At 48.7% G+C, this 25,654-nt stretch overlaps 1 protein-coding gene across 18 annotated transcripts in view; it reads right to left on the bottom strand.

Annotated features, from left to right (window-relative positions):
• The window catches only part of DYSF (dysferlin), a 105,370-nt gene that overhangs the window by 9,568 nt on the left and 70,148 nt on the right, over positions 1-25,654 (bottom strand). For 16 of the 18 annotated variants that reach the window (XM_037388472.1, XM_037388448.1, XM_037388417.1 and 13 more), the window contains 9 exons: positions 24,602-24,693; positions 22,180-22,350; positions 21,466-21,608; positions 18,820-18,959; positions 16,880-16,968; positions 16,515-16,610; positions 12,802-12,943; positions 2,516-2,615; positions 692-870 (listed from right to left, as the gene is read on the bottom strand). In XM_037388472.1, coding sequence (XP_037244369.1) covers positions 692-870; positions 2,516-2,615; positions 12,802-12,943; positions 16,515-16,610; positions 16,880-16,968; positions 18,820-18,959; positions 21,466-21,608; positions 22,180-22,350; positions 24,602-24,693 — 1,152 coding nt within the window. Of the gene's footprint in view, positions 1-691; positions 871-2,515; positions 2,616-12,801; positions 12,944-16,514; positions 16,611-16,879; positions 16,969-18,819; positions 18,960-21,465; positions 21,609-22,175; positions 22,351-24,601; positions 24,694-25,654 lie in introns of those variants that run through there. The other 2 variants (XM_037388328.1, XM_037388390.1) reach the window with 2 other exon arrangements.

Genomic DNA, 25,654 nt, shown 5'->3' on the forward strand with positions numbered 1-25,654 from the left:
GTGTGGGTTAAACAAAAACAAACTTATAAACAAAACAGAACAAAAAAGGGAGATGTCAGAAATGAATGTATGATGCAAAATACTGATTAGAGAAAGAAAAACCTCTTTGAGTATAACCCAACCACTACCAACAAGGACCACAAAGAACCCAGCAACAGTGGCTTTCATACAGGTCCCTCACCTGCCCACTACAGTGTTCTCAGCAGATACTCCAGGACATTTCAAATGTCAGTGACACCCAGGTTTAGGCAACCAGCTCAGGGGTCTTTTGCTGAATGACTTCATTCACTGCCTGGACCCCCTCACCTGTATTGAACAGTCGCCAAAGACTTGAACAGGAGCCCAGACACTTACATTTACATATATCAGTCTGACAGCTGGAACCTTTCCCTGGTACTTGTCACAACACAATATCATTAAGAATAGATGTGATACAGAGTCAAATTAGGTGGCATGTTTCAAAAGCCACAGCAAAAATCCCACAGAACAAATAACTTCTTCTGAGGCATTTGTATGGTGCTGGACAAATCCTGGAGAATGGCCAGCTGACAAAAGCTGGTCCAGTTTGTAAAATTTGCAGCCCAAGACTGCATTCTCTGCCCTAGCCACAGCATCCTGCACATCCTTGGCCCAGCCACGTCCCTCCCCAATGAGAAAGTCCCCAAAAGAACACCTGAAGAAGCCACCTTACCGCCAGGATCTTCTTCTGATCCTCCTCAGTAACACAGGGCCACCATCCCTTGACAGTTTTCTGCTCAAAGAGTGACACAAAGCGACTTGAAGACAAGGTCTCATCTACTAGCTCTAAGGAGCACTTCTCAGCAGTCTTGGCAGGTTTGGGCATCCTGTTAAGATCCATCTGAATGGAGCCTGCAAGGAGGAATGTTACTGGGAAGACACCTCGGTATAACAGGTCCTTTAAAACGTGGACTCTTTCCCTGACGAAATACTCACTGTGGCACCCTCCTGACCTCAAAGAGCTTGGGCACACACCCACCTAGCAAGGGGGAGAGCAGGCTCAAATGCAGCCCATTTCCAGGCATAATGCTTGTTTTAGCCAGCAGCTCTTCCTAGGAATGGAGGGCTTGCCATCACCATTGTGCTTAGGAAGGCCTGAGCCATGAAGTCCTTCTAGAAGATGCTGCAAAATACCTGCTGGCTTACACAGCTCTAATGTTGGATGACTTGCCCTGAGGTCAGCCAGGCAGGCTGAGATTTTTAATGAAGACTAAGGGATTGAGGTGAAGCTCAAATTGTACATACCCAGAGCGCAGTCAGTAGAATAGCATCAGGCAGGAAGCTTGCAGATCTCCAAACAGGCTATTTTATTGCCCCACCCAGTAACTGCAGCAGACTAAATATGAAGGGTCTCCCCCCAATTTGAAAGCTTCCTTCTCAGCCAGAGTGATCCAGTAATTAGCACATTTACCGAGGAAACCTGAGATCAATTCTCCAAGTGTCAGCTGAAAGTGCCTGCATTTAATTTACATTGCTACACCAAACTACCTGACAGCTGGGAACGTCCCAGAACGCACACAGGGTCTGGATCCATGGCTCAGCTGAGGGACAGGAGCTTTCCACATTCTGTGGACGACTCACGTTTAATACCATGTTTGCACTTGCAGCCTTTCTGTGCCACAGGCTCTTGCCACCAGTGACAACAGCAGCACAGAGCAGGTTTGTTGTGAAACACTTTTGAAGCCCATGGATGAAAAGTGCTTTACAAAAGCTGCAGACCACTCTTATTTGCTAGAATTTGCAAAGAATTCATGTTGGCAGTCAAGAGCTCCTGACGTGCAGAGCCAGAAATGGAAAACACACCTTGGCGAGGTTATTTCAGCACTCAGCCTGCGTAATTAATCAAAAACAGGATTTAAAAGGATCTTGATCACATACTTCCTCAGAGAAGCTTTTGATGTTTGAATATTTTTTTTTCGAATGGCAAGAAGAAAGGTAGAACAAGATCTGACCAAGAAAATCATAATGCTGGAGCCTCCAGCTTCTGCACAGCTAATCTGCTGCATGGCTCTGCTATCCTCCCTATTACAGGGGTTTGTTTTATTTTTTTCTTGAGCTAAACCTAGATTTCTGAGGATGATTAATGAAGCTAGCACTGAAAACTGTCTAAACAGCCCAGATAAGGCAAGGCAGGTCAGTGATCCTCCTGGTCATCTCAGCTCCAATACACCATTAGCCCCAGTGAGCACATCTCAGCACAGACTCAGATGAGTCACGGAGAACTGGGGACTTCCTGGAAGGTGATGGCTCTGCTGGATTTGATGATGCTCTCAACATCATGTCAGCCCAGGAACAGGCCACTGCAGGCTCAGACTGGAAATCTGCCTAATACAAACAACTTATCATCAGCCCTGAACTTATGCTGACATCGAAACCTGTTCAGTGACTTAAACTGGTCTTGTTGTGCTTTCTTCATATCCTGGAAGGATTCAAGAATTTTTTCCTTCCTGTTTGCATCAGCAGAGATGGAGGCAAAAACCTCTCCTGACTTACTTACCCAAATAGTCATCAAAAGAGAACTTGTCATTGTCCCAGATCTGGAAGATAAGCTGTGGTGGAATCTTGTTTTCTGTCTTGTCCAAGCTCCAGAAGTGCTCCTGAAATCACACCAGAGAAGCAACCAGGGAAAAATAAGAGGCTCGTTAGCAGAAGTGGGCAGAGCCTGGCTACTCTCACCTCACAGCACTGGAAGTCCTGTAACATAGTATGTGTCCTGCTCCAGGTCTGCAGGGCCAGAGCCAGAGGGCAGCGCTGGCTCTGGCCACTTCTTGGGCAAGGATGCTCAATGGAAAACCTAAGAAGGCTGGTTGGTATCAATTTGTACCTGAATTTAGTGGCAATATTTTAACAAACAGACATCTTGAGCTTGCAGATAGGATCTTTTGGAGTGACAGCATCACGTTCACATAATTTAGATGAGGCTGACTCTCCAAGTTGAAGAGAGCAGCGAGTGTTGAGTGCCAGTGCTGCCAAATTTCACCTTCCTCTTAACTAATGGAAAAATATAGGAACAACACTTAAATTAGCACTTATGGTAGGCGGATTCAAATACATCCCTTCCCCTTCTGCCCATCTCTCACCCCAGCTCTGCCAGCAGCCAGAGCCCTGCACAAGTCTGAGTCCACCACTGCTCTGATCTGCCGCCAGGTCTTTGGAAAGCAGTTCGGGTGTGCAGTGGTCAACACGAGACCAGCAAACGCCTCCATCACCTGCAGGTAACCACTGGCTCCCAAGTTTACCTACTAAACATGAATATGTAAAGAAAGGGACTGGTGCTTTCATACCAGCCTACTGCACAGTGGGTTCCTCCATTCTCAGTTGACTTTGTTTACCTTCTGTGCACATCTCCCAGGTTTTCACTCTCCGTATGGGTAAATGCTAGAGTTGGACATGGTATCCCAGTAAATCTGCTGCCAGTATTACACTGGGCTGCTGCCAAGCTGCATACATGCTTGCCATGTTTATTACTACATCTAAGTTCAAGAAAGGAGAGCTCCAGAGCACCAGCAAGTCATGATGACCACAGCCTGGCTGCCTCTACAACCAGTCATGCAGGGAAACTATGACACCTGATTTCAGCCCTTATAATGCGAGATCTGGCACCATCTCTATGCCTTTCTCATTTCTATTAGATGGGCAATGGCTTTATCTATTCCTTGCCACCAGAGCTGCTGTGACAACCTGTGGAAAGGCTTTGCAGCAGTCCCAGAAGGTTATTTGCATCACATCTGGAATGAAAATTACATTGTGAACATCCCCTCTAATTACCATCGTTTACCAAGCCCTTGTGCAGTGCAGGAGCTATCATCCATCAGTTCTGCAACCCAGCGGCAATAATAAGGAATAGCCACTGCCTGGGAGACAGCATCCACGGGGGAGCTCAGCAACAGGATGAGGCAGCAATTCCTGCTTTCTGGAGAGGAGATGATTTATAAAACACTCACCCATGAGAAGTTTGCAGCTGCAGTGGCCCGGTTACTATAGTGGGTAGGCCAGCAGCAAGGCAGATGGGCTGCCTTCTGGGTAAGTCACACCAACGCTCCCCAAAAAGCCAGTCAGGGGGAACTTGCAAAGTAGACTAACAAGGAGGGTCTGAATCCCATTACTGTGACAATGAGCTTGCGGTTGCATCATTATAATATACAGTGGATATGCACCTATGCCACAAAATGTGCTATTTATGTGGTTGCAACCAGTAATATTTCCCAACAGGGATCTAAAACCACTTTTGGGATGCCACAAGATGCCTGGGAGTTAGGACTAAGAAGTGTTAGGACAGAGGGAGAGAGACAGAGACGCACACAAAGCTGAGCTCTTGTTATTTCTGGCTCCAGCCAACACTTGCAAAGAGGAGGCAGAGTCACGATCGGTGTCTACTGACAGAGGCTCAGAGGTGTGTCCTGTGGGCAATGCCTCCCGCCGCACTCTTGCAACATGGCAGTATCATAAACGGAACAGATTTAATTAAAACCAGGAAACTTCAGCATTATTCATGACACATACGTAGCACCATAAATTCACTGCGGTGGCTACAAGACCTGATTCATTATATCGTGCAATATTAAAAAAAAAAGGGGGGGGGGGAAATGTGTCACACTCCATAAGAACATAAATATTCAAGCAGGGAGACTGTGGGCACTTAAATCCCATTGAAACTGGTTTCACTTTAAGAGATCACCCTGGACGGTTATATTTCAATTTAGCTCCATTCCTCGCCTTGCTTTGGAAAAACACGCCAGCATTCTTGCAATGGAGCATTTTATTTATGCATTTTAAATATTTTATAATCTAGAAAAATAAAATAAAGTCAACGGAAACTTCCATCTCCCCCCCTCGGCTCATTGCAATGTATTAAAATGTATGTTTATCCAAGACGGCAGTGGCGGGGATGTTTTCCCAGCTAATAAGTCATTTTAAATTAAAACTGCTAAAAAGGGAAAGAGCTTATGGTGATTCTTCCCCTTCCCATATACTGGCTGGGTCCTGCACTGCAGAAGGGTTGTTAGCCATCCAGATGAGAGACCCCAGGATCCAGGTGCCCATGCCCAAAGAAGGCGGCGACCAGATGAGCTCACCATGGGTCAGAAGGGTTCATCTGGGGTCTGCAAGGTGGAGGAAGACCTATTTCCCACGGTACACACCACCGCGAGACACCACAGGCTTCTTCCCGTTGCCCCTTGCTGGGGCAGTTCAGGCACCTCCAGCTATGCTCAGCTTGAGGGAGGATGAGACATGTCCTAGAGGTGCCTCTTCCTCTCCAGTGATAACTGAAGTCCCTGGCTCAGAGGCTAGTTTCATCCTATCTGCATTCTTCAGGTGCACCCATGCTCCAATAGCATTGCTACGCTGCTGCCTGGGTTGAAGCACCTCTCCAAGCAAACGCTGGACCTTCTCTTTGCACCATCCCATCCACCTGGAGTCAAACACGAGCAAAACCTAGCACTGGATCAGCCCCTCTGAAAGGGAGGTGCAGTGATGGAAGCTCTGCTCTCTGGCAAAGGTGCTGCCTTGCTGGAAGACTCAACCCCATGACTGCCCTGATGAGGAAAGTGGAGGAACTGGGAAAAGGAGTGGGCTTTTGTGAGACCCAAATTACTGCCCCAGTCTCTGAGCTTCTGCAGCAATCCCCCTCCCTCTTGGTGGGCTCCTTCCCCATCAGTGGTGCTGGCTGAGCTGTCCCAGGGCAGGAGGAGAGGGTCTTGGACCCAGGTCAGAGCCAGTGGGTGCTGTGGTGCCTTATGGTCATCTTCCACACAACAAATCCCAACTGGGTGAGTGTCCCTCAGGACTGACCATGCAATTGCTGGAAAACATGCAGGACTCTGGGTTTCCACCTTTCCTCCTTCCCACTACAATGCCCAAGGACTTGCCCGCACTCAAAGAGAACAAAACCCACACCTTGGCCAAGTGGATGCTCGCTGCATCCCCCTGCATCCCCAGCACCACTCCTACTCCTGAGAGCGATGCCCTGGCTCATTGGGGACTCCCTGCCTGATGAAGGATGACTCAGGCAGGATTCGACCCTTTCCGGGTGGCAATGCGGAGCTGATACAACACTAGCACGATCCGTACAGCTTTGGCCTTTCTTGTGGAAAAACACTGTAAATGTGGTTTGGCTGGTGGAGAAGCTTTCCTCCTCGGAGCCCTGTGAAGCTAGGGACACGGCAGAGCAGAGCTGGAAAGGCAGGCTGGGGAAGGAGGAATTTGATGCTGAGCTAAGTTTATGGGTCCATTTCAAGGCAGTGTGAAATTTGCCTCCATGATTATATCTAGCTACGAAAGTTCACTATAAAAAAAAACCCACGGCAAGAAATTTATTTCCTAGCCTTTTGCAAGACATTGGAAGGAAGGGGGCTTGAATTATTGTTTGGGGGTTTGTTTTGCAGTGGTGGGGGGGAGAGGGGAGGCTGGTGAATATTTTACGGTCGTGAATAATGCAGCAGGGGAGGGAGAGAAAAAAATAAGCTCATATCACTAGGAAAGTGTTGACAGGGCTGCATTTCTTCTGGGTTGCTTATGTGCTACAGAATACAAAGTAAGGAGCAACCCTACTTTTGGGGGAGGCAGGGAGCCCCCAGCATGTTCACACTCAAGCGAGCCTGTCCCATTGCAGCATGTGCACGTGAGACACCATCAGGTCCTTCACCCTGCAGCACCTGGGGACCCCCAGCCATGCGGGAGACCCCCCCTCAGAGGTCAGCCAAGAAAAGCCTCTTCTGCAGAAGCCAGGACAAGCTGTCCTGCTGGGCCAGCCATCAAGGTGTTGAGAAACTGCTTCTCTGAACCTCATCCCATGGGGACATTACTTGTATTCAGAAGAAGCAGACAGGTGAGAGTGCTCTTTATTGCACTTCTACTGGGCTGACTCGCCTCTTTGATCTCCCTGCTGTTGCCAAGTCCGACAACTGCATTGCAGGTCTCGTGGCACATGGTTTTCTGCATCCTCTCCTGATCAGGATGGCAGCTGAGCAAAATTCCAAGTGTACATCATGTGCTGTGCATTCGGGCACAGCCTTGCCAGTATCTGGAGGAAGACTCCAGGCGTCACCACACCATAAGTGTGAAATAGTCATAATATTTACCTTGGGGCACATACTCTTATTCAGTTCCTGGAATCACTCACTGCAATGTTATTTTCTCAGCCTCCCATGCTTTCCTTCTGACAGAGTTTATCAGGCTTTTCCAGGGACATGAGGCCATCCCACTGCCATTTAGGGAACTCCAAGCTTTGGGGTCCCAGTCCTGGCCACTTTGTGAACAACACTGTTGGACCTTCAGTTCTCAGCACAGCCATACTTTGGTCATCCCCTCCCATACATACACTGGAGTCACAGAATCACAGCACGGTTTGGGTTGGAAGGGACCTTAAAGCCCACCCAGTCCCACCCCCTGCCATGGGCAGGGACACCTCCCACCAGCCCAGGTTGCTCCAAGCCCCATCCAGCCTGGCCTGGGACACTGCCAGGGATGGGGCATCCACAGCTGCTCTGGGCAGCCTGTGCCAGCACCTCGCCACCCTCACAGTAAACACCTTCTTTCTAATAGCTAATCTGAATCTACCCTCTTTTAGTTTAAAACCATCACCCCTTGTCCTATTGCTACAGACTCTACTGAAAAAGCAAAATTCACAACAGTAACTCCTGTCTGAATATCACAGAGGCTGCCGGTGCATCCCAGGTCACAACTGCTGTCCCTGCCCCATTAGAGAAGACAGTTGTGTCATATCTGCTTGTTGCAGTCCCATTAAAATACATAATATATGACTGCCTTGTCTAGCTCTGCCTTCCTCCAGAAAAAAAACCCCGTACTTGGAGCCCATTCAAAATCTGCTTTTTGGCCAAATGTGGAAGGAAAAGGAACATTTTGTGTTTTACTTTGCTTTGTGATGTCACCAAGAAAAACAGGGAAGGACACAATAAAGGACGGGAAACGGGAGAGGAAAAAGTCCAAAATTAAAAAGGCAATAGCCTTTTTTTTTTTTTTTTTTTAGTTTTCCGACACCAAAGAGGAATGAACATTTCCATCTAATAAATTATTAACTGTTTTTAACAAAAATCAGTGTTTGATAGTCAAAATGTCAAACTAAAACCAGCTGGAGCACAGAGATTTCTGTGTACACCCTGGAGATTCAGCAGCGACCATAACAGAACAAGGGGAAGACACAGGGACCGAGCTGCAGACACCTCACACCTCTGGCTATTTTTTTTTAATAAAAATCCAACAACAGAGAGGCCACACGCTTACCTCCAGGGTCAACTCTTGCCCTGTCTGACAAATACACCAAGCCCAGGCTGCCCACGAGCTCTCAGCTGATTTAGAGCATCATGCTACACGGCCTCACTGCATGGCATGAGTCTCCCCCAGGGAAAATCCATTGCAGCGGGGATGTCCCCGCATGCCCCACCACTGCACCCACTCCTCATTCCCAGCTGGTGCGGATATGCTGAGCGTGGAGGAATGCACCGGCTGATCCGCCCCAGGTGAGGGGCTGGCCCATGGCAGGTCGGAACTGTCAGTACCAGGAAGATGTCAGGATAGTATAATGAATTTGCAGACAAAGCAACCAGAATCGATGAAAACAGATGGAGCTGGGAAAGCCTCAGTGCCAGGGAAGGAGGAATTTATTCTCAACTCCACTCAGCAATAGAGCAAAACAAGCTGTGAGTTACAGCCCCTTCTTCCCTGCTCTTCCCTCAGATTGCCTTTGCACTTTTCTCTCTAAGTGGGTTTAAGACCCCAAACATCCCTCTTTCTCATATCACTCCTGAAGACCTATCTCTAGAATGAGTTCTGGGATGCCACCAGATCATCAGTTACACAAAAAAACCTTCCAAATGTCAGTTTTGTTGTTATATTCAATGCTGGAGCCAGCAAACTTGGAGACTTCAGCTGCGCCTTGCAGAAGCAGGGTCTCAATTATTCAAGGAGATATGTGCAAGCATCACCAAGGAGAGATGTGCAAGCATCACAGCCACAGGGTTATTCCTTGGATTCTCCTATAGGATCACCTACTTCTAGCCCTGCGAGCAGCATGCACCCACCACTGCCAGGTGCCAGATGTCCGAAGACCTCCAGCTGGAAGTCAGTGTGGTTTTGTACCCAGGCAGGTTGCAATTAATCTGCTTAAAACTTGGATGGGCCCCTTCAGTTGAGAGCACAAAGTGGAAGGAATGAAATGAATGTAAGAGCTCCTTGAGAACGAGCCTCACCACAACCACTCTGACCTTTCTACTGCATAAACCAGAAAGCTGCTTGCAGTTTCTTCTACAGTAGTGGGATGGGTCCTCTTAATGGCTCTCTTGGTCTTTGGAAAACGGAACATTTTGTGTTCTGGCATGAATACTTTGTCTTCTTGTTGACACCTAACACTGAAGTCTAGTAGCAGCACAAGTATGAAGACAAGAGCTATGTTCCTTGGTCTGGTTTCTGCCAGTGACATGGCACGACACAGATTTGACATTGCCAGCAATGCTCCCATACTCATGTTCATTTTCTGGAATTTCTTTTGTGGAATGCTTTTCAGATGATATATGAACAACCCAGCCAAGTCTTGGAAGCTCCAGCTTGGTGGTTTATTTCCAGGTCCACTCAAGCACCAATAGTTTTTAACTTGCATATTGAGATGCTCTTGAAATTCTACCCTGAATGTTCATTTATGTGGATGACTTTTGCTCCGGCATTCCGTGTGAAGCTTTTTCTGCCCTAGAGGATATCTAGAATTCAGATTTGGCAGCTATATTCAGCTACCGCTGTAACTGGCACTTAAAGCTGAACATTTCAAAATCAATTTCACGCATTTTCCACCTCCACAGCGCCTGCGAGATGGGGGAGCGGAGTGCCTCCCTGACTGGGTGCCCAGTGAAAGGTGATCCACAGCCAGCCTACCTCAGCATTGCTCTCCATAGACTCTGGTTGTACCACGACCATCTGATAACACTGTCTCCAAGAGTCAAGATCTGCCAGGCTTTGACCTGGGGATCTGAAGTTTAAACCCCACAGACATCTGCTCCCCTCTGTTGGTTGGCAGCAGAGCACTGCACTCATCTGGGACCTGGACCTGCCTCTTCCTCGCCTACTTAATTCAATATGCAATTTCATGCAAATGTGTCAGCGGCACTGAATCTACCTTTCAACCCTAGCTCCCCTTGTGAAATAACAGCACTCCCACATGCACTGTGTGTTGACCCCTTCACCAAAATGACAGCATGATTTGCAATGTAAGAAACCGTCTCCTCGCAGGACTCAGCGAGCTGCAAGCGTGCTGCGGCCATGCAAGCAACGTGGCCTGACTTGTCCATGGTTGCTAGAGAAAAGAAGGAAATTCTGAATAAATGCTGAGAGAGGACATTAAAGAAACAAGCATTTACATATTTTCAGAAGAGCTGTCCCAGAGATTAACTTCTTCTTCCATGGGGATTTTTTGGAAACTCAGAAAAGGAAAAGGTAAATTCCTTTCTCAGAAGGAGAAGCAAAATCTTTATAACATTACTGCAGCAGGTGAAGATACAAATGGGAAAAACATTCTGAAATGGTTAAAACGCTTAGAAAAGGAGGAATAAGAGCCTACAATTCCAATCTGTAAATTGAATTGTTGCTCACAGGATTTACAGGCTCCTGCTTTCCCTTGAGGTGCCCCATGGGAAGACCGAAGCCTTGAAACCCCAAGCAATCCCAGCACTTTGAAGCTCTGGAGATGGAGTTCCCAAAACTTTCCATGCTGTGGCAAGGATTAAACACTCCTGGCTACCACTGGCCATCCTAAGGCTTTGGAGTTCAGCTCCACCACGTGGCACCTGGGTTTTCCCTGGGTTTGCAGGCTCCCAGCTCACCCCAGATGCACACACCAGGACTAAACAACACGGAGACCCTCCTGCCCAGGGGCATCCTTGCTCTTTTGGGAGAATATTTGCAATCCGGGTTGGGGTGACCCATTCCTGCAGTCCATCCTGCAACGCTAATGGGAGCTCTGGTCTTCCAGGAGGTGAGCGGACCAAACAAAGGAGAGCAAATTGAAAGCTGCTTTCCTCCCAGCAGTGCTCTCTCCGTGGGCCAACACCAGCAAGGCTGGGCGCAGGTGGCTTTTAGCAGCTCAGAATTTGCCATCTGACCGTTTTGATTTAAATTCCACTTTCCATCGCCTGCATTTAAAGTTCGGTGCATGGGCTTTTACAGCAGCAGTAATGAACCTGGAGTTCAAACAGCACATGGCGAGATCAAAAATTGCCAGAGCGGAATGTGTCCCACAAACACAAAGCATGGCTTTTCATTCATTATTTTTTCCTTTACAGAGAGGTTTTACAAGCTGTTTATTTTCTGATACAGTGTTGGCAGACATGTGGTCGGAGGAGAATCAATATCAGCACAGTGGGATGTATTTTCTTAAACGGTTTATAGGGGGGTCTTTGCTTTTTCAAAGGGGGATAATTGAATGTAGTACACACTGTACTTTTGATTTGTTTAACATGAAGCGTGAAATGGGTACAGCTATGATTCTGTCAATCAGTTTAACTATCCAGCAATTCATTTTGAAGCTAGGCCTCCTCGCAGGGATCGTCTGGCTCAAGGGATGGGGAATTCACTCAGCATCTTCCCCACCACCACACCAGTTCCAGCCCAGGCCACACTGGGACCTTGCTGGCCCCACAGAGCAAGCTGGGATGGGTGTCCCAGGTGAGCTTTGTGGATGCAGATGGTCCCACCACAATTAGGTGTCTTTGGGCACCCCCAATATCAATGAACAAGTCAAGTTCACGGTGGCAAGGCAGGGAGCAGGGATGAAGGCTTGGTGTTGGGCGGCTGAAGGGGTTTGAGCTTTCAGGGAGATGTCACGGAACAGGACCAAGTCTCAAAAGCAAAGATCATCCCTGCTGTCCGCACAGACCCAACAATACTCCTTTTAGTCTCCAGGTGATAAGCAGGAAATTCAAGCCAATAGATCTCCCTCCCCTAAGGCATTCCTGGAGAGCCAGTCCAATTTGCACCAGTGTTATTCCACGTATTCACCCCAACTCCTTCCCTATTTCCTTCCCTCTGTGCAGCTCCCAGCCCATCTGATCATCGTGCTGCACTAACTTAAGGAGCACCAGAAGCAATAGCCAGCTACAGATGTGGGAATGAGGGGGCTAAAACCACATCCACTTTTACCTCCCCAAGTGAGTACACAGCTCTCTTATTAAACCAAGGGCATGTTCACCCTGAATCCCAAACCAAAGCTTTTCTTCCCATCTCTCCACCAGTGACACATCCCAACCCATGTTCTACATGTTCCTCCTGCTTAACCCTTCAGGCGCTTGGAGGCAGCTTCTTCCTTTATTTAGCCCTTCTGTGAAGTTAGCGTACAGCACGATGCCCATTACGCCACACTGGAGACCAGAGGTGTGCACCTAACCATCCCCATGGAAATGCATCTCCATCTTTGGAGTAACCCTGCTGTTGAGTAGGCACCTCAGAAGTCCCATGACACCTGGATAGTACTTAGACACCACCACACCAATATTCAGCTGCTTCCAGCCCAGAGAAGTCTTTCCTGGGGAGTCAGGATCTCCAGACTCTTTACACAAAGCCACCTCTAATTCTGACCCCACAGAGGTATTCAAAACGTAGATATTTTTTTTTTAAACCAATTTCCCCACCTGCCCCCAACTTTGCATTTCAAATGCCACAGTGGTGAGGCTGAGCCTTGAATAGCTCCATGTGTGCAGTGTTGCAGGTCTTAGATCGTGCAGCACATCTCACCGCAGAGCTACTACGAAGAGGTAGAGACATCTGTCCAGGGATACTCACCTTTTTTGAGATGTAACACATTTGCTCAGCAGGGAGATAGTCAAAGGGGAAGACGAATCTCCAGTTGAAGTTGCCCTCTCCTCCCATAGACCTGTAGTGCACATCTGTCTTCTGCTTATTCTCCTCGTGGCCAACCAGCCAGCTGCAAAACGCAAACACATTGCATGAAAAACTAGAAACACACCAAGGTTTTGAAGCTCCCTCAGCATCACAGAGGCCATGAGCAGGCAATAAAATGTCTCTCATCCCTGTGGCTGCTGTCTGTAGGGGCAACCTGGAGCCCGTAGGGGACTTGAGAGGGAATGCAACAGTGCCTGCAGTGTTGGGAGATGAACCAATGCTGGTGGTAGCAGCCTGAGAAGCCCTTCTCCTCCCTCACCTGAGTTTTATGGGTGTTTTAAAGACTCAGTGCTGCCTTCAGCTCTGGCTCAGCGTTGTCGCTTACCCATCCACCAGCACACATCACCCTCTAACCTGCCTTGGTGAGAGCTCCTTTCCCCCTTGCAGCCACCCCAACAAACTGACCCTGTAGTCAGCCCCTAAAGCCCATCCTGCTGATGAGGCAGCCATGCTAAAGGGCCACAGGGCCATTTTTTCCCCTCTATTCTCTGTCAATTTCTCAAAGATTATTACTTGAAAGTCCTAAATGGCCAAGAGGTTCTTCCCCAGAGTGCCAGACCCTGCTGTGGCCAGGGTGGTCCCCAGCCACTCCCGTTAGAGACAGCTCCATGCAGCACCATTCCCCTCTGGGTCTGAGCAAGCTGGCTGTGGTCACTCTGCAACCAGGCCAGGGGCAAACCGAAAACTTTCCATAAGAACTACTTTTTTCCAGCTGTGAGTTTTGCAACTATCAGGTTTTCATTCTGCCCTCTTTCCCTGTCCAAGATTCTTCAGTCTTCAGCAATCAACGAAACAAAACAAAGCAACAAAATACATCCATTTGTGTATTTAGAGCCCTGCTGGGGGAAAGCCAGAAGATTCAGAGAGAATCTCTAATGAAAACGATTACCTCGTTCGATTGTTTTCCACTTAAATTAAAATAAGAGGGTTTTTGCCCAGCTATACAAATGATTCCCTCTTCTCAAGTGCTCGAGAGGAGTGCATGACCCACCCCAAATGTGTTGTGGGAAACAGGGAAGGGAACTCTACTCAAGTTCATCCTACAGTACACATCACACACACATGTGCTACACAGAAATGAGGGCTTGGTGGCAGTGGGAATTGTGTGATGAGGTTACACTAATGCTTAAATTGTGGCTGGATTATTTGATTTGATGCGATAGGATGCAAATGGCAAGCCGGTGTGTTTATCCACATCTTTCAGAGCTTGGCAGGGACCCTCAGAGGATGCAGTGTGAGCGCCCTCTCCTTGCAGGCAAACAAAAGGACAAATAAATGGTTTGATTTGGATGCACAGGTGGGTTTTTTTCCTTGCAGAATTTGCTGCACCCTCCCCACTGCAGGAAAGAGATGCCAGAAATCAAAAGCATTCAAGTCATGGTGCCCCAGAATTAAAAACATAATGTAGGAGTGGCCGTGGTGACCATCCAAAGGCCCATCTTGCCCAGTATCCCACCCCTGACCAGGGCCAACAGCAGATGTCCAGGTAAGAGTACAGGACTGGGGCAAGCACACCCTGATACCCTCCCAACACACCTCTCCAGCCTCCAGTAACTTGCAAGTCACAGATTCCCTGAACTTTGGATAATGGTTTTGTACTTAACAGGACTGGATGGATTTTTAGCCCATTAGTTCATCCAGTATTTTTTAAATCCACGTGGCTTAAGCTATTTGCAATATCCACATCCAGCGTTAGGTTCTTAGATTTAAGAGGCAACTTTGTTCTTATAACTCGCACACCTCCCTCTCTGTTAAGCATGGGTGCAAGATTTTGGAGGACCCAGGCCATCCTTTGATTTAGGAACCCAAAAGGGGATGCAGATGAGTTTTAAAGATGCCACATAATATCACATAAATCTTAGCAGGGATGGTTGGTTGGAAGACGACTCTGAAAACTTCTAGTCCAATTGGCTCAAAGTGGTACCGGTTTTACCATGAAATACCTTGAAAAACTTGCAAGGTGATGAGTGAAAACCTCCCACTTCCCATGTGACCTGGTTCAGTATTGGTCCGTCCTCTTGGTGAAGGAAAACTTTTTGTTGGAAATTTCACTATGAAAACAATACAAAAATATCCTCCACCTATGACACTGACAGAGAGAGCTGTTAAGCCCAAAAAACATCTTCAGTTCTTAATGAATATGATTTCGCTACACTACCACTCTTTTGTCTGCCTGCAGCCCGAGCCTTTAGGAAGGGCAGGTTTCTCTGCACTCAGCCTTGCACCACCTAAACGTGGCTAAGACCTCTTCATGCTATTGTAAGACTACCAATAAACCACTGATTAAATTAAATAAACAGCAACTGAGTTGTGCCTCAGGCAAATTTACATATTATGTAGAAGATAATGTCCTAGAGACTGAGATTCCAGTCCTGGTCTTGCCTAATAGGTAAAACAGAGAATAAACTGGCAATTAGTCTCCTCAAAGAAGTGCTGTGAGATCTTCCAAAGGAAAGCCAAAGGTAAAAGCTCCTTATGCACCGAGTTCACCCTGAAATATGCTCCAGCCCCTGCTCTGGAGGCAGCGGCAGATGGAAGGAAGTGTCCCCACCAAAGCCATGGTGGTGAAGGTCACTTTGCCCACTGGATCCCTGGTCTGTAGGGCAGATGCTTAAGCACAAGAAGGACCATTGCCTTCCCCCTCCACTAGGATTTTTCAGGCCATACGCAGGGATGCTAATGATGCAGCCATTTGGGGGCAGGGCCAGTGGGGAAAGATGAGGTAGTTGAGCAAGATTTTGAATTCATTTACAGCATGGCAAGATTTGCTTGGTCATTGGGGATGCTAAAAGCCAGGAGAGGGAGATCAGGAAGCAGTGGATGTTCCTGCTTTCCCAGTAACACCCTGCAAGCACTACTACTTCAGAGCCCTGAAGTGCACAGAGCAGCTCAGCTGAAGCTGATAACAATGCACTTGATGTGAATACCAGGTAAGCAGCGCACATTCTGGATTTACAGGAGGAAAATTGGGATTGCAAAAAAGGGATTTACAGTCTGTTTCAAAATCCTACCTCTTCCTGTCCGTAAATCCAAAGAACGCACAAAATAACTAAGTCCCTTGGCTGGGGTTGCACCATTTTACACAAGACAAAACATAAATGGAGTCAGGCAGAGAAGGGAATGTGCCAGAGTTACTGCTGGTTGCCACATTTTTGTGTGTTTCAAGGAAAAAAGGGAATTCCAAAAAAAGCAGCTATGCAAACAAGCCAACCTATGTATATGGAACAAGCCCATGGCTGTCCCAGGAGAGGAGCTGGGAAGGAGCCGACAGTGGAAATGCAGGCTACGTGCCCCTCTCTCCAATGGCTACGCTGTTTCCCCGCATCCTACCTCTCTACATGTAAATACTGTCATGTAAGCATCCAAGGGATGCAAAGGAAAACTTGACATCATGAAGCAGTTCTGAGCCTGGCAGAGACATGTCTGCCAAGAAGCTGGATCCATGGATGGAGAGGTGTGAACAGCCCCCTCATCCCAGCAGGGTTTATGTCTACCACAGCAGTGTTGATGCAAGGGCCGTGTTAACTCCTTCACTGCTGCTCTTGCACCTTCAGGCTACGGTACCCGGAGGACACAGAAGCTGGGTGGCTTACCCTTTGACGTAGATGTCACTCATCTTCTCCCCAGTGATGCTGAGGTCGTCAAGGATGACGTCCTTGGTGTTCCAAATGATGCAGCGCAAGTAGAACCTGGACAGCCCCGAGAACAAAAACAACATGAGAGGGCGAAAATCTTGTTGCAGAGCCTGCCTAGGCAGCCTGGTCGTGCCACTCACATATTCAGCTGAAGGAGCTAAGACGCGAGTCATCATTCTCTGAAGATGAGCCCACACAGACATTTCCCAGCTGGGCAGGCAAATGTCTTCCCATCGGACATCTCCAAGCCCCCTCCTCTCCCCTCACAAACAGAAGGTGCTGGAACCAGCACCACATCGAGTAAGAACTTAAAAAAAAGTTACCTCTTGGCTTTGCGTGGCGTGATGTTGAAAGGGGGTCCAGGCTGACCCAGAGATTTCGGAAACAGATCCACCCACATCTGTAGCTTTCCCTGGAGGAAAAGAAAGACACATGAAGCCTGGTGAGCCTCCTAACCGGGTCACCTTCACCTCCTCAGTAAGACCTAGCAGTGGAGAGAGAAAATATCAAGTGCTCCAGCATTCCTCAGTTGAAAACTAAGATTTTCTTATTGGAAAATTGTCATTAAGTATTATATTTAAATTATCTTAGTGATAGCTAGGTATGCTAATGGCTTGCGACATATAAGCTGGATAAACTGAAGATGCACTCTGTCTTTACTCTCCACAGCTGACTATCTTTACATAGGGACAGACTAAAGACTAGGTCCATAGGAGATGTTGGAGAAGCAAGTAGCTCACTCATTTTCCATGGTGTCACCAGTTGCCACCAGCTGGACAGCTGGTTGATGGGTTTCTGACCATGGGAGTGGAGGATGGGATGAGGAAAGGAGAATCTAATTCCACTTTCACAAAATCCTGCCAGGGAGAAAGCAGCAGAAATGCAGCTGAAATCTCAGAGGGGTTGTTTTTAGGTGGTCTTTTACTGTAAAACACCAATGGGTGCCAATAAAATATTTTAGTGTGCAGTCTCAAGGGTTGAAGGAGAAAAAAAAGAAAAAAAAAAAAGCACCATCCTTTGACAATCAGCCCATCACAGAGGGGTTTGTGGTTTGCTCACTTTTTGGCAAGAAAATCTTCCATTTCAGCAGAAAACTTTAAAAGCCCAACCTGGCTTTTAGCTCACTACAAACAGCCTGACAGAGCCAGCCTGCTTGGTGGCTCTGCAGCAGGTCAGAGCCATGCTTTTCGGAATGTAGCATGTACTGAGGCACACAGGTTAATCCCCTAGACCCAGCATCACCTCCGGGGATTCTCTTGGTCAGAAGCAGCGATGCAGGGCAGGTCCTAGTTGCTCTGCCTGTATGCAACCCCATGTCACGCAGGAAGCACCCTTCCTAGTCCCCATGGCTGGTTCAACAAGACCATGACACCTGTACCTCTAAGAACAGCACAGACCCACTTGTCAACTGATAGCAGCCACCTCCTCCCTCTAATCGTTGTTTCCATCAGGTGAATTAACATGGAAAGATGCTCAGAGTAGCTGCCAGTGCATTTACTTCTGCCGACAGCCCTCCTGTCCCATCCCCGGACAGGAGGTCGGCTTAAAAATGAGCCACAGCAGGGAAACAGCTGCGGTGGCACGGGCCAGCGGCTGCGCACGCTCACACCAGCTGCAGAGCCAGTCTCCTGAAACTGCCTTTGCAACGCAACTGGAATGTGTATGACAGATGATAATTAATCATTCTGTCCTGCAGGAAGCAGCATTTCTTGATCCAAAAGCATAAAGTACACATATTTTGTTAATTGAAGGAAAGGGGTTAGGCTAAGCAGGGATACCTGGCTTTTGATTGGTTTTGGATGGAAGCCTGTTTAGTTTTCATTTGGCTTAAAAATATCCAGTCTGCAGCAGCACTAACGCTTTACGCTTCTGAGGGCAGGTTCATGCTGCAGAAATCACGTCACTGTGTTGCCAAAGGAGCCTGCAGTGTCATTACCGTTACAGAAGAATTAAGACTTTCCGATCAGAAATGGCTTTCCCACAAATAAAATTTAAAAAATTAAAAAAAAAAAAAGCTGTGAGCAAATGCTGATGCAAATGAACACAGGAGGCTGGAATCAACCTCCCCAAGCACCCTGAGCAAGTCAGTGACGGAGCTGAGCTCCAGTCTGTGTTTGACAGCTGACTCCCCTCCCTGGGAAAAGCCCATCTCCTGGGGCAGGTATCCCCAGCACAGCTCTGCAGTGAGACAGCCACCTGGTTAGCATCGGATCAAAAGGAGATGATGTTCTTGGTCTTGTCCTAGACATGTCACACCACCCACCTGCTCGATTTCGGGCTGGAGAGGGCTGTAAAGAGGTCTCGTCTCCACATGCTCCGGCACCAGACCCTGCCTCCGCAGGGCACACAGGGCAAGACGCTCCTCTGCCGGCCCCAGGTGTGGATTGAGGGGTTTGCCATCTTCTGCCACAGAGCAAAGAGCAGCGTTACACCGTGCCATGGCCGGATTCTGACCGCTCCACAGGAGCAAGCACGAGCCCACCAGTCTCACGGCAGCCAGGAGTGAGCAGAGGAGCACAGCCTCCATTTGCAAATCCACTGTCATCACAAACCCTCCTGGGCACAGGGCAACCCACTCCCAGTGGGATGTGCAGGCAAATCACCATGCAACAGGACAGGGACCTGCGGGGACCCTTGTGCAAATCCCCCCCCATCAATCACAGCAGGTGAAACATTGCAAGGACCAAGTTGAAGGACATGGGAAGGAGAGTCCAGTTTTTGAACATGCCCAAGGGTTCAAGCTTCCTAAAACCACAGCAGTTGGGGCTGCAGGCTGCCCTCCAGCCCATGATGCTGCCATGTTGCCATTCCCAACCCCAGCAGAGGTTTATCTAATGTGTGAGCAAAGCTCTTCAGGGCAGTAAGATGAAAGGATCTGCTCTGGTGCTGTTTGCAAGCACTGGTGATGGATATTCAGTCCCATCATTTAGAACTACCCAGGACCTTCAGCTGGGCAGAAGGGAGCGCAGTGGGAGTGAGCTCCCTATGGGGTCCCGTTTCTTCCCTGTTGCGTTCGGGGTGAAAAACAGAAATGAGAGGATAAGGATGGCCACGCAGGCACCACCAGCACAGTCCCATGGCTGGTCCTAGTCCCTGTTCTGCTCCTCACTGCTCCCACAGGGGTATGTGTGGTCTTTCATCAAAACGGGCCAGGACACAACAGCCACACCAAACACCAAGCCATCCATGAGCAGATCTGAAACCACCTCCACCTCCTCACTCGCTCCACACCAGACCCTCCACAAACGAACCAGATAAGACATATCAATAATGCACATTTTTTGCTTTCTCTGCCCCAGCATTCAGGATCCCTGTTACATCCATCCAGGTACAAAGGATGGCCAACTTGGCCTCGGCTGAGCCTGCTCCTGCCTCCCCATCCCACATGCCATGCTGGAGCTGGTGGAGGACATCACCCCCAAGACAGTTGCCTTTCAGCCGTAGCGTTTCAAGGCCATGCACCTTTGAGGACCTTTGAAATTAAATGCGCTCCATAAATATTATTACAGCTCTGCAACTTTCAGGTGATATATCCCAGCTCCTTTCTTGGCAATATCTTGAAGTGGTTAACTTCAGACATATGGGCTATTTCCCAAGCAGTGGAAACCTGGCATGTGTGCGTGTGTGTGTGTGTGTGTGTGTGTGTTTATGCACAGGAAAAAGAAAAAGCCCCTCTCAGAAAACAACAAATGTGGGGGTTATGGAATAATGGTCCGGGTGCAGTGCTTGTAAAACCCATGCTCTCGTGTTTAATAGCTTCACTTTATACCGCCAGGTTCAGATCTGACATTGCTCTGCGAACACAGCTGGTTTCCAGATCTCCTTGAGGTCAAGCATCAGACTTTGTTCTGTTTTTTGAACTGATTGCCATTAAAGCAGAGGAAGGTGAAAGGCAGGGGCTGGGAGAGGGGGGAAGACCCCGCTTGGTTTAACACCTTTCCAGCCCTTGCTGAAAACCTTTCGTATAACGAGAGGCTGCAAAGGAGCCCTTGCTTCCCCACTCCTACTCCTCCTCACAGGGAAAACCATGAATTTGTGCCTCAGTTCCCAAGAGCAGGGAGAGGGATCAGTCCTAGGTTGTGCCTTGTCTCATGCCTCTGCAGGCCAAGTCCTCCTTGGTAGCTCTGCAATACTGTAGTGGCCTTAATAAAGTCAGACTGCAGCCCTTGGGCCATGTACGGAGGGGCTTCACCTCCTCCCTAGGCCAAAACACCCCTTCCACGGTTTGAAGCAGAGTCGTCTCTAAAAGGCGAACTCCTGCCCCCAAGGATGCTGGTCAGATGGGCATGAGTTGATGCCCAGGATATTGCAGGTGTCAGTGTTGGTGGGTTTTGTGCAAACAAGAAGATGCCTCCCCAACACTTGGTGATATTTTCTCCTTGCTGGCAGAGGCTGATTTTGCACTCCCACCTAGAACACACCTTGCCCCTCAAGGCATGAGTCATGGTGTGATACGCTGGGCACGGTGTGTATGATATTGTCACGGTGTGTATGATATTGTCTCCCTCTAGTGACACCAACCCCAAAAAGCAGAGATGCAAACAGCACAACTGCTCCTCCAAGCACAAGCAGCAGCTGGGAGATCAGGCTGGAGCCTCTCTGGCTGCAATGGACTTTGCAGCTCCCAGACTGCATGTATTTGGTTTGCCAAAGTTAACCTGGCTGGATTGCCTGTCTAGGTTTGAACCCAGGGTTTGGTGCAGGTCCAAATGCAACCTGCAGCCTTTGGGGCAGAGCTAAGCTTGGGAAAGGTGCAGAGCCAACCTGGACAGCAAGGTGAGGAGAACATGCCCATCACCTGGTCATGGTCTCCATGATAACCCCCACCATGATACATTCACAACCTCCAGCTCCATCCCTTGCTCTGGAGAAAGAAAAGTTTTATCCCAAAGCAGCCCTGTTACCTTACCCAGTTCAGAGAGGATGTACTCTTGCTCCCTGAAGATGACCCGGTCAGACTTGTAGGTGGGAGCCTTGTAGTTGTGCTGCAGGGAGAAGAGGTGAAGCAGCTGGGAAGGACGGAGTTGGTCTCGCCACTGGTTGGGTCCAGAGCTGAAACCAAACAGGAGGAAAAACAGCAGCTCAACATGTGATGAAGCATCTTTCAGCCTCAACAAAGGGCAGCAGCAGCCTTACACCAAAGAGGGCTGGTTGGAGGAAGGTACAGCTCACTCTGCGTTCACTGGTGAACGGGGCTGTGAGTCCCACAGCCCACCCAGCCCCAGTCTTCAGGGCTGGGGTGCCCTGATAGCCCCCCTAGACCCACCATGTCACCTCTTAGCTGGCCGTGCCCATGGCAGGTGTCCTCACCATGGTGTGCCCAGGAGGCATCAGGGACGTAACAGGATCTCCCCAAGGACACTTATGTTATTTGAGGCATTTCATGGTCCTGGAGGAGAGCCAAGACTCAGGGAAGCTCCTCAACTGTGGGGCTTTTCTGGTGTGAATCTGTCTCAAGACACACCTATGCGGTGAAGTACAGCATCACCCAGGTGCCCCTGGGACAGCCCGGGGACAGCAGACCCCTGGGCTGAGACATCGCCCTGGTCCCCATGCCCAGCTTGGCACCGCACAGCCCCAGCAGCTACAGAGACCCACCACCCAAGCCCACAGCAGTACCTACATGCAGTAGGTTTGGGGGAGGCCACAGCGCGCCCCATATTTTGACAGGAACCGGTTCTCCAGGTCTATGATGGTCTCCCCAATCTTCTCATCCTTTGACAAGAGGTCGTAGTCATAGAGTGTGATCTTCAAGTCCTTCTCCAGGGGCAGAGTGCAGCTCAGCTCGAACATCCTGCACAGCGGGAGCCGTGATATGCCCATGAGATGGAGGTTTGTGCTGTTGAGAGCCCCACAGGACACAGACCCACACCACATCCCAACCCACCAGTGCCAGGAAGGACAGTACACCCACCACGCATCTTTGTCACATTGGTCCAGTACTGTCAGTACTGTGTTGTACTGGCTTAGCTTGCAGGTACGCAACTAAGCAAGCGTGCTTTGGGGTTATTTTTGCCTGGTTGAATTATCCTTGAGCAAACTTTGCCCCTGCTTAGTTTCTCCATCTGCTAATTGGATGGTGGTCACTGCAATATCCAAGGAAAAAGAGCAGCAGGCGAGAGTCAGGAATCATCATTGCCATGGATTTTGAAAGGGGCAGAAATGACAGCTTTCGAAAACCATCTGCTTTTTGAGTGCAAAGAGCAAATGTCCACAACAGGAGTCAAGCCTGCCCGGGCCAAGCTTGTCATCAGAGACTGACCCTCAAAGCCTCCTTGTCCTCTCCCCCTGGTCCTAAGCACCTTTCTTTTGTGCCGTCTCCTCTGCCACCATTACACCACAGTCCACATCCTGACATAAAATACAGCAAGAGCAAACCTTCTTCTCCCTCCTCATATAAAGGACAGCAAGAGACAAAGCACCAAGACTCTGCCAGAACAACACCCCATTCCAAGCTGGTGCTCGTGGATGGCAGCGACATGGAAGGTGGCACAGTTGGGTGCACAGGATGGTGAAGGTCTGACCCAGCACTCCCAGGAACACCTCCACCTGCCGCTGAAAGGCAGGCAATGCCGGGGAGAAACACGATGCCCATTCCCACCCTGCAGCAGCTTTTAAGGAGGGGAAGTAAGTGATTATGCCACCAATTAAGAGTGCAGGAGGAACTGGGGTCAGCAGAAAGTAATTAGCTCAAGCTGGACGGCAGCCAGCCGCCCAGGGAACAGCTCGTGAAAAGGGAGGTTTAATAGCCGACAGCAGCCAGGGCCTCGGTTTTACATCTTGCTTTAAAGACCGGGTGGGAGGTGCAGCACGCTGTCTAGACGGGCTCTGGCTGGGAGCCAGGCTTGGCAAAGGAGGAGTTGCTCAGCCTAGCCGAGCTCACCCGGGTCTGGCTGTGGGCTCTGTGACGGGGCAGCAGGTCCTGGCCCACGGGAGACCAGGGCTTCCTCATGCTAGATGGGGAGCAACCACTTTGCATTCACCGTAGGAAAGGCAGAGCCACCATCTCCAGTTGGAAGGAGAGGAGTAAAAGGCTTGTCTAATGCACACTGTCCTCCAAGGTCTCACCAGCATCACCCTCGCCATCCCTCTCCCTTTTCCTCTACCCTTGTAGATGGTGTACTTCCCTCTCTTTCTTGCTTTGTTGGGAAGGTATCACAGCATTGCAGCCTGGGCTGCTGAAAGCCACCTAAGAAAACCAACTGGACATCCTGTGGAGTAGGGTGTGACCCCTGTTTGTGCTGAAGCATAGCCCCGTACATCTAATCTCAGCTTTTCTGGGAGACCAAAGTCCTGTCAACACATGGCAACCGAGCACCAGGTTTTCCACTGCCTCCCTCCGTTTTGCCTGGTCCTTATAGTGCTTTCCAGCTCTGACAAATACCCTTTTCTGAAAACAACATTACTATCTTTTGCCTTTCACCACATTTGTGCTCCTACTGCGAGGCAACCAACCAGTCCATATCATGTTTATAGATATTTCTTTTTCAGAGCATCTGATTTTGAGGAATCCCATGCCACAGCCTAATCAAACCAATCTTCACGCATCATGTCTTCTCTTCAGACATTTAACCAAAGTGCCTAAATGAGGGGCAAGCAGTTTCCCCAGACTCTCTCACCCATCAGTGGGATGAGGCAGATGCCTCCACAGGGGAATCTCAAGCCTGAACAACCCACTGATGACAGAGCAGACCCCCCAGCCCATGCTCCACAGCTCAGAAGTCTCAGGGAGAAGGTGAACATGAGCTATGGTGGGTAGGACGGTGGTCAAGCCAAGGCCAAACACACTTCAGCAAGGTTGGACATGAGCCGAGAGCATGCCAAGGGAATCAGAGCACGGTTTGGGTTGGAAGGGACCTTTAAGGGCCATCTAGTCCAACCCTCCTGCCATCAGCAGGGACATCTTCAACTCGATCAGGTTGATCCAACCGCCATCCAACCTGGTCTTGACTGTAGGTTGGAATGGGAAGCTCTGTCTGGCCCAGCACTATTTCCTCAGTATGACATAAAAAATCACATGGACTCCAAACTGAATCAAAACTTACTTTCCAAAGACAGGCTCCAGCGTACAGGGAAGATAATTTTCTTGGTCATTTATGGATTTCTTCCCCACTGAAATCTTCACATAGGGATCGCACTAAAGATGGGCATAAAAATAAATGCGAGAAAGAGTGATTGCACAGCATCACTGATGGCAAAGGAATAACTCTGCCTCTACTTGTCCCAGCAAGCAGGATGTTCCACCGCCCTTGATTAATGACTATTTGCAAGGATAGAACAGTCTGACCATTAACTACAAACCTGTGACCATCCGCAAAAGCTACCTGTAATCCCTCTTTGCGGATGACTGAAGGACCAGTTAGCAGTGCGGGACAAGAGTCCAAGCCCTTCTGAGGCCACTGGGATGGAAAAGCAATAAAAGAGCATGAAAAAAGCCTACTTATGGCTTCTTCGGTGGACTGGGCTCAGGATGTTCCTGTTCTCATCTGAGTCACCTATTTTGGGGTTCCATTGAGGTCATCGTTTTTTAAGTTTGAGGTCTACTCAAAAATAGCTTTGCAAATGCAGGGGACTAAAATGTCAAAGGGAAAGATTTTGTTTCAAAAAATATGGTTCACAAAAAAAAAAAGCATGGAAGCATACTTTAACATAAAGACTCACTGTGCATCTAAAAATTGTATCAGATATTTTTACATTTTTAGCAAGTTTTTAAGCTTCTCTCTCACAAGTAAAACTATTTTGGGAAACCAGCATAAATTTGAAAAGTGGTTAAATTAACTCAAGTCAGCATTTTTACCAGGGGAAGGGAATAAAATAAAAAAAAAAGCAGAAAAAAAAAAGCCAGCTTCACCTAAAAGATGTCACCCGGCTGGAGTCCAGTGTCTAGAGGGACCCACCATTTTAGCTCACATTAAGAAAAATAAAATAAAAAAGGCAAATACATTGGCTAGTTATGTTCAAACCCCCCAGGCCAAGTCTCTCATCACTTTTCCTTGACCTGCAGATTGTTTTAAGAAGCGAAGGATGGAAAAGCAGTGCTCGGGGAAGGTCTGCATGTGAGGATGCAGTGGGTGTCCAGGCCTCTCCTTTCGTGTCCC

This window comes from Falco rusticolus, chromosome 1 (assembly GCF_015220075.1).
Source record: "Falco rusticolus isolate bFalRus1 chromosome 1, bFalRus1.pri, whole genome shotgun sequence".
Classification (NCBI taxonomy): Eukaryota; Metazoa; Chordata; class Aves; order Falconiformes; family Falconidae; genus Falco; species Falco rusticolus.